This window comes from Toxotes jaculatrix, chromosome 23, assembly GCF_017976425.1.
Source record: "Toxotes jaculatrix isolate fToxJac2 chromosome 23, fToxJac2.pri, whole genome shotgun sequence".
NCBI classification, from domain to species: domain Eukaryota; kingdom Metazoa; phylum Chordata; class Actinopteri; family Toxotidae; genus Toxotes; species Toxotes jaculatrix.
Window position 1 is genome coordinate 4,015,128 of NC_054416.1, and position 11,961 is coordinate 4,027,088.

At 47.8% G+C, this 11,961-nt stretch overlaps 2 protein-coding genes across 6 annotated transcripts in view; both read right to left on the minus strand.

Moving 5' to 3' along the window:
• Positions 1 to 865, minus strand: part of actn3b (actinin alpha 3b) — a 28,197-nt gene extending 27,332 nt beyond the window's left edge. Inside the window, exon 1 of the mRNA XM_041031376.1 lies at positions 480 to 865. Within this exon, the coding sequence (XP_040887310.1) occupies positions 480 to 614 (135 nt within the window). The 5' untranslated portion in view covers positions 615 to 865. The remainder of the gene's footprint in view (positions 1 to 479) is intronic.
• Positions 866 to 1,436: 571 nt separating this feature from the next.
• rbm14b (RNA binding motif protein 14b) lies at positions 1,437 to 11,922 on the minus strand. Of its 5 annotated transcripts, XR_005893092.1 has the most exons (5): positions 11,737 to 11,860; positions 9,511 to 9,863; positions 8,105 to 9,170; positions 4,632 to 7,819; positions 1,437 to 3,866 (listed from the first exon to the last, which is right to left on the minus strand). XR_005893092.1 is itself a non-coding variant. In XM_041030983.1 (4 exons), the coding sequence occupies exons 2-4, from the start codon at positions 9,857 to 9,859 to the stop codon at positions 7,498 to 7,500; spliced, it is 1,737 nt and encodes a 578-aa protein (XP_040886917.1). In that variant the 5' UTR covers positions 9,860 to 9,863; positions 11,850 to 11,922; the 3' UTR covers positions 1,437 to 7,497. The 5 variants fall into 5 exon arrangements, 4 of the variants coding, with proteins under 4 accessions (XP_040886917.1, XP_040886919.1, XP_040886916.1 ...); XM_041030983.1 differs by having other exon boundaries at positions 1,437 to 7,819; positions 11,850 to 11,922; XM_041030985.1 differs by having other exon boundaries at positions 1,437 to 7,819; positions 8,105 to 9,149.
• Positions 11,923 to 11,961: the final 39 nt, after the last annotated feature.

Consider the following 11,961-nt stretch of genomic DNA (forward strand, 5'->3'; position numbering starts at 1 on the left):
TCTCTCACTTCTCTTCTGCCCCCTCCTTTGCAGTCAGTGTTGTGTTTAAACCTGCTGGTTTAATGTTGTTAAACCCCAATAAAGATACGTGTATTTCAGAAGTTATGAATCAAATGAAGGCTGAAGACTGGGGAGGGTCGTATTATATTTAGACAGTCTTCGCAAGGCAATCGGGGGTAACTGAAAGACAACACTGAGAAAGTTCCACAGCCTAAAATATCTGCCCATACAGCTTCCAGCAGGGCTGAAGTGCCAGGTGCGAGGACAGCTAAAGCGCAGATGCCCAGTTTCATGTTGGGCTGTTTTAGACTTCACAAAATTATGGGGAGGCCAGTGATTTAAAACACAATCCCATCTGACATGTTAACGCGCTAAAATGCATTAAAAATCAGTCGTTAACAATGTGGGGGCATGGGTAAATTTGTGCGTAATTACGCACGGCGGTACAAGCTGCTCCAAGCCTCCAGATCCAAACCTACCTTCCTCTGCTGCTTCTCCCAGGCGGGGTCCAGCAGCAGGTCCCTGTCCCAGTCCTCCTCTTGGGTCATGTACGTCTCTTCATGGTGGATCGTATAGGAGTTGCTGTATGTCATTTGGGTTTCGACAGCTGTCATCGTGCCGCCTCTGTTAGGACTTCTCACGTCCCCCTCAGCTTATAGTAAGAAAAAAGTATTCAGCAATAGAAACGACGACGACGCCGTGAGGGCAAGAACCTCCTTGAGACGAGGGGTCTCGCTTTCAGGGGGAGAGACAGTTAGGGGCTGCAGAGACCAGACTCCACTGGTGCGAGGTGCCTGTGCGGAGGTGGTGCTCCCACTACCAGAAGACCCTGCTAGCCGGTGCTCCTTTCCTGGTCAAAAGTGGCACACGTGACCGCACCCCAATAAGTATGAGAACCAGCAGCTTGGGTATCAGGTTCTGACCCTAAAAAGGTGTAAAAGGCGGGGTAGTCTCCCGCGAGCAGGGCTAACGGGCTTCTAAATGGTGGGAAGAGATGTCAATTACGCCCCCTCCTACCAGCGAGGTTTTTATGGCCTGTGCAATGCACCTGTTGCTGTTAGTGAACCTCGACGGCAAACCCGAGCCTCTGTACCTCTCCCAAAAGAAGGGATGAAAGGACTGAATCTCAAATTCGCAAAATACTGAGTTACATGATTAAAGGACAGTTTAAGAAATTATTTAAGACATTATTATACTCTCACTCCAGGCAAAACAACCCTGTGTCTAAGTGCCAAGACTGGCAGCAACCCAAACCATCTTATTCCACTCAGCTGAAAATAAGGCTGCAGGTAAATGCATAGTTAATGTTGTTTATTTCCTATCATGAAAAATACAACAGGGTATCCAACAATCCATCAAGAGATATTTACGGCATGGTATACTGTTTGTCCTGGTAGAGAAATTAAATTACAATAAAAGAGATTCAGACACTTCTATCAGATAAAAATGAATTTATTCATGATTTGCATGCAGATTGAAAAATGCCTCAACATTTTAAGAAATACAGGTTAAAAGGCATATATATGCATACACAACCGTACAATATAATTTGTGTTTATATCAGGATTTGTCATTCACAGTAAACATGTTGACGCAAACATTTCATCTAACATTCATCAACTACAATCCCCCCCGTCGCGTTCAACTTTGTGCTGGAACAAATTTCACTTGAAATGAGCAGATTTCTCTCAAGGTGACACATTATTCGGTCGCCCTTGATGTGTCTTTGGAAACTAGAATGACTTACATTATAATTAATCAGGCATTTAAATGTACTTACACTAAGCTTGGTCCATTAACCTACTTGAAGACGCTTAGATACTGTGTGGACTATTTGGGGTTAACATTAGGTACATTACTGTGCTGCTACTGAGCTGGGGGATTTTAAGAAGTTGATCACTGTAAACATAATGCAACTATGTGAGATTTGATAATAAAATGGACCACGGAAAAAGACAGTCTTGGCCTCTGGTGGCTATTAAACATAAATGGGCAGGGGGGCAAAATAACAAACACCTGAGAATGTAATACAAGCCAATACACCACCACTGCACCCTGCAGCATCAAGAGGTACCAATTTTTTTATACAAATTCTTAACAATGAAATGAATGTATTAATGCAGAGGTACTGTATTTAATTGTATTGCATTCTGCAGGCGTTCATGTTGTGTCCATGCCCTGTAGCTGAGGTAATGGCTGAGGTATGACTCTACCGCTAGTGTCTTTATCAGAAGAGGGATGAGCTGCAGTAGAGTCTGATATCTGTAATTATCATCTGTGCTTGAGGAGCTGGAATAGTCACGATCACGTTAATGAAACCTACTCAACCTCGACTTGCAAACTCAAAGGCAATATGGTCTGTATGGGTTGTGCTCAAACCTAACTGGAGCGGGTTGTGTTCCAGAGGCACACACTTGCACATCTCAGCTGATACCTGCTGCAGGAGAACAGATGTAACCTGCGGGATCCCGTTAAAACAACACAACACAGAGATGTGTGCATATAGAGCATCTGGATTACAGTTCTTCAGCCGTCCAAACCACAGAAGGCAAGGGGGGAGAGTGGGTGAGGAAGTGGAAGTAGGGAGGAGGCTGCAGCGAGCTTTGGCTGTCAGTACAGTGTGACTGTGAATTCAGAGCAGGGGGGTGGGGAGGGGAGGGGGTTTAGAGATGCGTGGCTGCATTCACCCAAGCACAGGAAGCCCAGACTCACAAGCACCTGAAAAAGGCTTTTAGTGTGGAGTTGGGAGAGTGAGGAGGATGAGATGGCTGGAAGAAAAAAAAAAAACTGGAACACCGCACGCCCTGATCATGGAGGCCAGTGGTCAGTGCTTTATCTACTCATTCTGCAGCTGCACTGTTTAAAGAAGAATTTTAGTAAAACCGACTTTTAGCTGCTTTGTTTTCCCTGACAACACGTACAACAATCGGATGCTGTGGAAATATGAAACTTTCCTTTATCTTTGGAGCAAATCGTGTCTGTGAATGCAAAATCAGTTTTGGTGGAATTCTACATTTTAGTAAACTGAGATGAAGTGTATCTAAGAAACCGAGACCTAAGAGACAGAGGCAGCATTATCACGATACACTATGGACAATAAAGTGTAGAGTATGAACAGGTCCTTTTTTAGAAGAAAATTCCGGCCCGTATATTAATGCAATCAACAATAGGGTCCTCCAAGATCAGGAAGGTGAAGTCAGGGAGCACCTTCCAAAACCAACTCACCTTATTATCAACTCAATTATTAACTCCCCTCTTTCTTCTACCCTTCCCTCTGTTTGTTAGGCAGACAGAAGACAAAACCCTCTGTCTCGACTCCACCTCACAGCTGTCGCACAACTCGTTCGACGAACTGAAAGCCAGCGAGCGTGGAATCGTGTGTGAGGGTTAAGCTCTCTATGTCAACACATGGACAATCTCAACAGGAAAGAAAACACATACAAGTCACTCAGAGCACATATCCAGCCAGTCCAGCTGATCCCAGTATTAGAGCAATAGAGCTGCCATCCCAGAAAAGTCCTATAGGAACCCTGAGATTGATGAGAATCTACAGGTCAGACTGGCCTCATACCTAGGCCTATCTTATAGGACGTTTCTGATTGGCACACAGGCTGTGAGGGACCCAAAGGTCAGAAAACTGTTAACCTCTACAGTAGGAGGTTGGTTTATCATTTTTCTTAATATATTGAAGCTAAGTTATTTTGGGAAACAGAAGTTAAGATCCCCTCCACAGCCATGTGGAGCAAACCCAGCATTCAACAGTTTTAGCAAAGCGACTTGTCCAACATTGAAGTCTCTCTGTGTCATGTTACTGAGTCCGGCGGCAGGCCACCATACATACACTGTCCATTGGCACGCCCAGGCCTCTATGGTAACAAAGGGAGGTGGGGGGGTTGGGTCAGGTGGGTGGTTCTGGGAAGTTGAGTCCGAGCCAGAGCCACGAACCCAGATCCAAGGTGGCGACGGCGGTGGCGGCGGAAAAAGCGCTGTGTTGTGTGTGTGTGAACGGCGGAAAGGGAGAGGCGCATAGGGACAGTAGGGTGGGGTTCAGGAGGAGGAGGAGGGGGAGGAAGAGGGAGGGGAAGGAGGGAGGGACGGGGTGAGGGCGGCGAATACGGCGGTGGAGAGGAGTTGACTAGCGGGCAGGGGGAGGTTGGGGGTGTGTCTGCATGTGCCAAGCCTCACCAGTCAATGAAACACCACCCAGAAAGTTCTTCAAACATCCATGCTCTTTCTGTTTCTCCCCCCCCCCCCCCCCCCCCCCCCCACACACACACACACACACCCATTCACACACATCCTTTTACTCACTAATTCAGACACCAGCAGGGCAGAGAGGACATAGACATAGTCAGTCACCTTGTATGCTGACAGGTGTCAGTCTTGTGGAGGGGGTCCAAGCCCCCTCCACCCCGCCCGCCACCCCCACCAAGGAGAAGCCCAAGGCTGTAGGTGCGGCACTGCCATTGCAGCAGAGGAGGAGTTACGGGGTGGGGAGAGGGGGAGGTGGTGATGGCAGAGGAGAGGAGGGGGAGGAGTGTTTGGTCAAGGCACAGTCAAAGGAGGGGCGGCAGGTGGGGAGGAGAGGTCAGTGCTTTCGTTTTTGTTTTGTCTGTTTTTTTTTCATTTACCTTGGTGGTGAAGAGAGAGAGAACAAGTTCCCACTGCGTTGGCGTCACGCTAAAAGTCGTCCCCATGGCTCACGCCGCCACGCTCACGCACGGCTGCACGCTGGCCGTTCCAGGCGGCATGGTGACCTAATTCAGTTGAGATAGTTAGTTCAGAGCTGGACTGTCGTGGGGCTTTTTTTTTTTTTTGCGGCAGAGTTACAGATTATCACACATGCAGGTCTGAGAGTAGAGTGGACACAAAGACACACGCAGGGGGGAAGAATTTGGTGCAGCAGGGAGAGACCAGACCAGACCAGACCAGACGCACACCCATCAACCCCAGGAACAGGACTGCTCCACAGATCAAAATGCACCCAGGCCATTCTATCTGTGTGCCTCTCCCCAGCTCTCAACATGTTTTCACAGTGTGTGTAATGTCCTTTCTGCATTAAAATCAAATTAAAGGACCAAAGCAAGCCTTTCTTGCCACAATTCAATACTGAAACACATTGGCCTGAGCAAACCTTTCACATAAATGTTGGTTTGCACACAGTTTGAGAGGCTGGAGAGAGAAAGGAGCACCAACCCGCACTTACCCTGACCAAAGAGAGCAAAGCTGGGCCAGCATCTACACCTGTCTCCCCCTGGGTCCCCAGTCAAATGGGTCTGATGGTCATTTTACACAAGAGAAACAGATAGTGGAGAAGAACAACATAAACAAGAAGAAGGGGAAATGTCCAAACCCTTTGCTTTCTTTTACCACAATAGTCAGCCAAACATTCTTTATTATAATAATGTTTATAGTATACATATTCTCAATAAAAAGCATGCCGATTGTTTTTACTTTTGTTTTGTCTTTTCCTAAAAAAAGGCAAAATGAAAACACTTCTCTAAAAAATACGGTCTCAAACATGGCAAACAAGACATTTCGCAAACCACATAATTCTACAAAGGATGCAACTGGTATGTGTTTGTATATACGACACAGAAAGATTACACTGTGAAATGCAAAAGTCGCTGAACCACTAAAAACCACAGGGGGAGAGGGGAGAAGGGGGAAGCAGCGAGGCAGTAAGGTGATTTCAGAGGGTATGTCTGCGTGTGCATCAGACCGCCGTCAAATAGTAGTTGCAAAAAAACTCCCAAGAGTTTGTAGGAACCAGGTGGGTGGAATTTGTCACTCAGGACCAGCAAAAAGTCAAGCTTTTGTTTTCCAGATGTGGCAAAATCCCACCTATCAGGTACAACAACCGGATTAAAACAGATGCACAAACGTTTTGGCAATTACAGTCTGAAGCGGGTCTGGTATTTGGGAAAAAGGAGGATATTTGGGGCAACTGGAAGACAATGCCCCATCTCTCACGTCATCATTGGTGCTATTGTTTCTGCTTAAAACCAGTGGCTAATTATGAACCTGTGAGGCTCAATTTGTGGCTTTTTCAAAACCCTACGATATTAAACAAAAGTAATACACGCTCCAAAAGAAAGCTTGTAGCTTCCTGGCTACGAAGCTCCGGAGGGCTCCTTCACCCTCCTTTGAAATGATTAAAAAGTAATGTCAAAAGCACTTAAAATGGGAGATCCCTCCACTTAATGCACTTTACTCAAAAGCTTATAGGCACATAATTGAGCTTGTCACATTTTTATCATGATTCCTAACAGGATGCAATGTAAAGATCCTCTGTAAACAGCTCATTCAGTAGTCACACATGGGTTTTTTCCATTTACAGTTCATTACACCCCAGTTTGACTTGAATTACATGTAAACTACACTGAAACAATCGAAACACACACATACAGTATTTTAAAAAGAAAGGCCTCTGAACATGAAGGACTATCTACAAAAGTCATCGTAGACCAAAATCCCGCTCCTCCCTAAACTGCTGACCCTGTACCTTTACGAGGAGCAGGAAATAAGCTGCTGACTGGCTGAGATGTGTGGAATAGAAGAGAATAGAACAGAATAGAATACACTCTACAATGAAATTTACTGTCAGAGGTAGGCAGCTGTAGTTAGAAAGAGAGGTGGAGCAGTGTCTTTCAGCGCTGTAGTTAAAGGTGAGGAAGGGATTCAGAAAAAGGGTGGAGAAGATATCCAGACATACATTACAGTACGTATTACGTGTGCTTTACGTTTTGTTTTTCTGCATGGCGCAGTCTTAGCTGCTGCGTTTGTGCGCTGCAAGGTCAGGAGCCCACACATCGCTCTCTCTCTCTCTTTTTCAATCATTCAGACAGACTACATTCAGGACAAACACCCTCCCAAAACGCACCATCAACCTTGGTTCTGTTGGATACAATGCAATGCAGCCAGGACACAATGTGTGTTTATCTGACTTCCCATCTGATTACATTACAAATCTAAACTCTTCAACATAAGGCAAAAAAGGTTTCAAATTAGCTGCCCTAACTGATCATCTAGGCCTAAGGAGGATGGCTGATAGGTTCAAAACCAAGGTCTCTTTTATCGCAGATTTGGCCTTAGAAAATCATAACTGCAGAAATAAAGGCATATGGAACAACTGACTGGGTCAGTCTAATACTGGCACAAGTGTGAGACTGGCACGATAAAAAAGTAAAACTGAGAAGCACAAAGAATGCCCATACAACAGATGAGAGCCTCCCTTTCATGGCTGCACTCCGTGTATGCAAACAGGACCAAGGTTAGCTGATCGAGTCCCTCATAAAGCAGGTTAACAAACCAAGGGGCCCCCAGTTTCAAACCCTACCCCACACACACTTCGAGCCCCAGGACGCACACACACTGACATACACACACATACAGCTGCTGTAAGGTGGTCAAGTTTGGGGTGGAAGAGGGAGATGTGGGGGTGGGGTTCAGGGCAGAGAGGGAGGGATGGGGGGGGGGGCAGAGAATTGTGTGCGACTATCGGAAGGGGGGCTCAGGCGTGTGAAGGGAGAGTTCGGGGCGGCGGAGGATGGCCTCCTTGCGCGTGGGCGGCGGCAACGGCGGCTCATACACCCTGGGCGCAGCCATGGCGGCTGCCACTGCCGCAGCGGTGGGGACCACTGGCCTGAGGGCATCCAGCGTAGCAACCGGCTGGGCTGACATCGCGGGTACAGTAGGGACTGCTGGCACAGCCTGCACTCCCGGCATGCCAGGGATGGCTGTCACCGTGCTCGGCGGTGGGTAGGCATACTGGAACTGGGGGTACTGCTGCAGCTGCTGGTAGTACTCCGCATAGTACCTAAGACAAGGGAGGAGGGAGGGGAATGGAGAGGGGTGGATTAAGGGAGGGCGAGGAGGGTTCAAGTAGGAAGAGGGACAGCAAGGGCATTTATGGCAGCATTTGGCAGCACAAAGGAAGTAACATGAGAGACATGAGAGTGATACAGCAAAGAGGAAGAATGGAAAATGCAAAAAAAAAAAACATTCACCAGCTGTGTGAAATGTGCCTATAAGATTGTAACACAACAGTCATTGGTAATGCTTCAGTGGTGCTGCATAGCTTATGGTAAAGATGTTGTCCTACCTGGCCATGGGGTCCTCTGCAGCCTCGACGGCCTCTTCTGCTGCTCGCCCAGCCGGCGTGGGGAGCAGAGGTCGGCGCGGCTTGGCTCTCTGGTACATGAACGGCTTCATCACAGGGTCTGGCAGCAGAGGTGCTGACCTCCGCAGGGGACTACGGTCCCTCTCACCGGACTTTGCCACAGCCGCAGCCGCTGCAGCAGCCACCGTCTGCTGCTCAGCCACAACCTGCTGGCCTTGGGCAAAGTAATGTGCCTGCCTGGCTGCCTCAAAGATGGCTGTGGTTGGGTCCGCTGCTCCCATGGCGCTTATATGAGCATAAGCTGGTGTGGCGGCACCATAAATTGCTGGGGCTACAGTGTAGGCAGGGTTTACCGCAGCCGCTGCTGTTGGCATTTCTATTCCAGGAGCAGCAGCCAGATAGACGGGGTGGTTGGCCACAGTTGGGGTGTAAACTGGAGTCGTGTAGGCGGCGGCGGCAGCAGCAGCAGCCGCAGCCGCCGGAGTTGCAGCCATCTGACCGTAGATGTTGGGGGTCATCGAGCTGTACACTTGGGTGGCGCCTGATGTAAGAGCTGCCTGATTGGCCACCGTACCATAAAGCTGGTTGGCAACATTGGCACCGTACACCTGACTGGCAAGGGCACCGTAAACAGCTGGGTTCACTGGATTTCCATCAGTGCGTGTGCCTGTGGTGATCCCAGTGAGAGCTGCATACGTGGGATCAAAAGTGGAGGTGTTGTAGACTGAATTGTGCACACTCTGTTGGACCTGTAGAGGCAGTCCGGCAGCGGCGGCGGCGGCGGCAGCCAGGACCGCTGCCTGACTCTGGTACTGCTCCAGAGAAGGCTTCCCCACAGGGCATTCTCCAGCATAGTGACCCTGCTTTCCACAGTTAACACAGGGGATTTTCCCTGTAGGTGCCTGCTTACTGGGTTGGACCTTGGACAGCTCCACAGACAGTGGGCGGCCCTTAAACGAGGTGCCATGCAGGGCCTCGATGGCCTGGAGCGCATCTTCCTTGTTTTCCATGTGAACAAAGGCGTAGCCTGCAGAAGAGGAATGCCTGGCTGTCATTGAGCGCAGGGACAACAATTAGGATCACGGTGGCATTGCCACAAGCACTTACTCACTCATCACTTCTATGATAAAGTATTAACTGCACTAAAGGGAGCCACCACCTTGTCTATCTTTACAACAGGGATGTGGGAGTTCCTGTTTTGCACAGTGAGAACTTTGCACTGGTGTATCACAGCTGGTGTATCACAGGAATAAGACTGTGAGATACAATCTCTTACCTGCGCTACAGCAAAACTTCACTCTCACACTAGTTCCATAATTTTCCTATCATCAAACACAACTTTGGAGGAACACGACGGGGAGCGTATAAAAACAAAGTTGTTCACTCACCTTTGACTTTGTCACACTCGAGAACTTTTCCAAACGTCTGGAACAACTGCTGTAGATCTTCTGTGGTGCACATCCCGCTCAGATTACCCACAAACACCTTGGTGGAGTGCAACGGCCTTCCCCTCGACTCCTCCACCACCAAATTCCGACCACGAAACTCCCGTCCATTGAGCTCCCGGATGGCACGCTCGGCAGCACCCTCGCCCTGCAGGTGGACGAAGGCAAACTGTCGCAGCACACTGCAGCTGACCACCTGGCCGTAAGGTTCGAAGATAGCTGACAGCTCCTCCTGTGTGGTGTCCAACGCCAGGTTGCCCACGAAGAGCTTCACTGTGTGGCTCTTGTCCATGGCGCTGCAGAGACGCAGAGGAGTGATGTGCTTGACAGAGGGTAGATTTAAGTGTGAGGATTAACTACACAGTGCAGCTGTCAACTGCCATAGATGTTAACAACTAGTGAGTGAGCACAAAGCCACACCTTTGGCTCTACAGTAGTCTGACAAGGAGAAGGAGTGTAATTGTCTTAACGCGGGTCGACTGCAGTACACAGGGACAGAGCTGACCCAGCGATTTAGTTTCTTTTGCAGGGCTTAAAAATATCTATGAGGGAGGGGTGCTGCCAACTTTGGATTAAAAAGAGAGAGAGAGAGACACTTACAAGACTTGCTCCATTTCTCCAACATGAAACTTTTGTTTATACTCCAGAGATTAACCAGACTAAAGATTGACCAGCCAGATACCGAGCACAAACCATAGCTGTATAAGAAACTCTTCTTCTGCTTTAACTCAAACTGAAAAAAGTCCAGCAACTCATAATTTTGAGTTAAGTTGTACTTTGAATTTTAAAAAAAGATCAATTTCTTTAGCATCAAACAGAAAAACACAAGTAACCAGTGTAATTAACTACTTGATTTCCAAATAAAGATGCAATAGCTCATGATTTTGTGGTTATAGTTGTAAATGCACTCTCAGTATAGAACATCGATGCATGAATAAAATGCTAGATTAACATTCAAATTCCAAGTCAAGTGAAATATCACACTGACCACACATTTGCCTGTGAGCTGGACCACAAACTCAGATTAGGTAAAACAGCAGGCTTTCCCTGTCTCTGAACAGCTTAACATTTCCTGTATGTATCACAGATCAAAGGCAGTTTGAAGGAGATCTCTAAAGGATCCGCTTTAAGATCTCATTCTCACTTGAGAGGAGGCTGCGGTTACCTGTGCAGCTATGAGTCACACTCATACACAGGAGAGGGAGCGAGGGAGAAGGAGCATTTTACACCAATACCTTCGTGTTTATCAGTTCACATGGCATTTACAGTGATGATAAGAACTTTTTCTGATACAGAATGAGACTTGTGTGTTGAAATAGCTTCCTCAAGTTTTTTTTTTCTTGTTTTTTTCAGGTTCCTTCATCACCAGCCTCTGAGTGCTGCTACAGGTTGGCCAGCACCTTTTCCTTTTCCTCCTCCTGAACAGCCTCTCTGGCTGTCTGTAAATCAAAGGGCAGTGTGGAACATGACCCCAGAGAACGACATTTCTATTTTTTGGTTAAGACTCCAGTCAGCTGCTACTGACCAAACTACACCTCCTCCTCATCCTCCTCCTCCTCCTGCTGCTGCTGCTGCTCATAGAAAATATGTTAAAACAGATGCGAGTAATCTGCCTCAGTGTGTACAGACTGTCCGTGTGTGAGCCCAGCCCTGGTTAGACATGGCTGCTGCGTTAACTCCGGGTTCATCTCAGGCATAACCTGAGGGGAAGCTGGTTTTCTGATGACGCAGCGCGACGCTGAGTCAACACATTTTCACGGCCGGAGTCATTTACAAGCGAAAACAACGTCGAAAACACACAAGCAAGGTCGGTTAGAGCCGCTGGGCAGCCCGGACGCGCTGTCCACGTTTGCTGTAAAACTGTGAATGGCGAGACGGGATGCTTGTTGGTTTCGCTCGGGTGTCCAGAGCAAAACAAGTCTTCCCCCCCCCCACCCCACAGGCGAAAAACAGCCATTGAGAAAATAATAACAAAACAATCCCACGGCATAAAAATGCAGCAAGGTTTATAATCACGTAATACCGGATATAATAACTGCCTCTCGATAGTAGATCGATACAGTGTTAATAGACAATCACATTTTTTTCCGCACTGGAATGAATACAGTGTAACACCGAGTGATTCCTGTGCAACAACACGGTCAAATAATCTTTGTCGCTGAAACATACCCGCAGAAAACACTTGAGCTTGAAGACGAATCGGATTTAATTACCTCCCATGCGGATCGGATGAGAATAATACTGCAGAAAAGGCGATTAAATAAAAGGATCTACCATCTTACCTAGGCGGTGCTGTATTTCAAAATGGTAGCGCCTGCTTCCGTTTGAATGTCGGGCATACTGCTGGAAAGGCTGCAGAGGGGGAGGGCTGCTGCTGCTGCTGCTGCTGCACCC

Coding starts and splice junctions, on each gene's coding strand:
- rbm14b (XM_041030983.1), bottom strand. CDS start 9,859: ATGGACAAGAGCCACACAGTGAAGCTCTTCGTGGGCAACCTGGCGTTG. Junction 9,171..9,510: donor CGAGTGTGACAAAGTCAAAG/GTGAGTGAACAA, acceptor GCTCAATGACAG/CCAGGCATTCCTCTTCTGCA. Junction 7,820..8,104: donor GCAGAGGACCCCATGGCCAG/GTAGGACAACAT, acceptor CCCTTGTCTTAG/GTACTATGCGGAGTACTACC.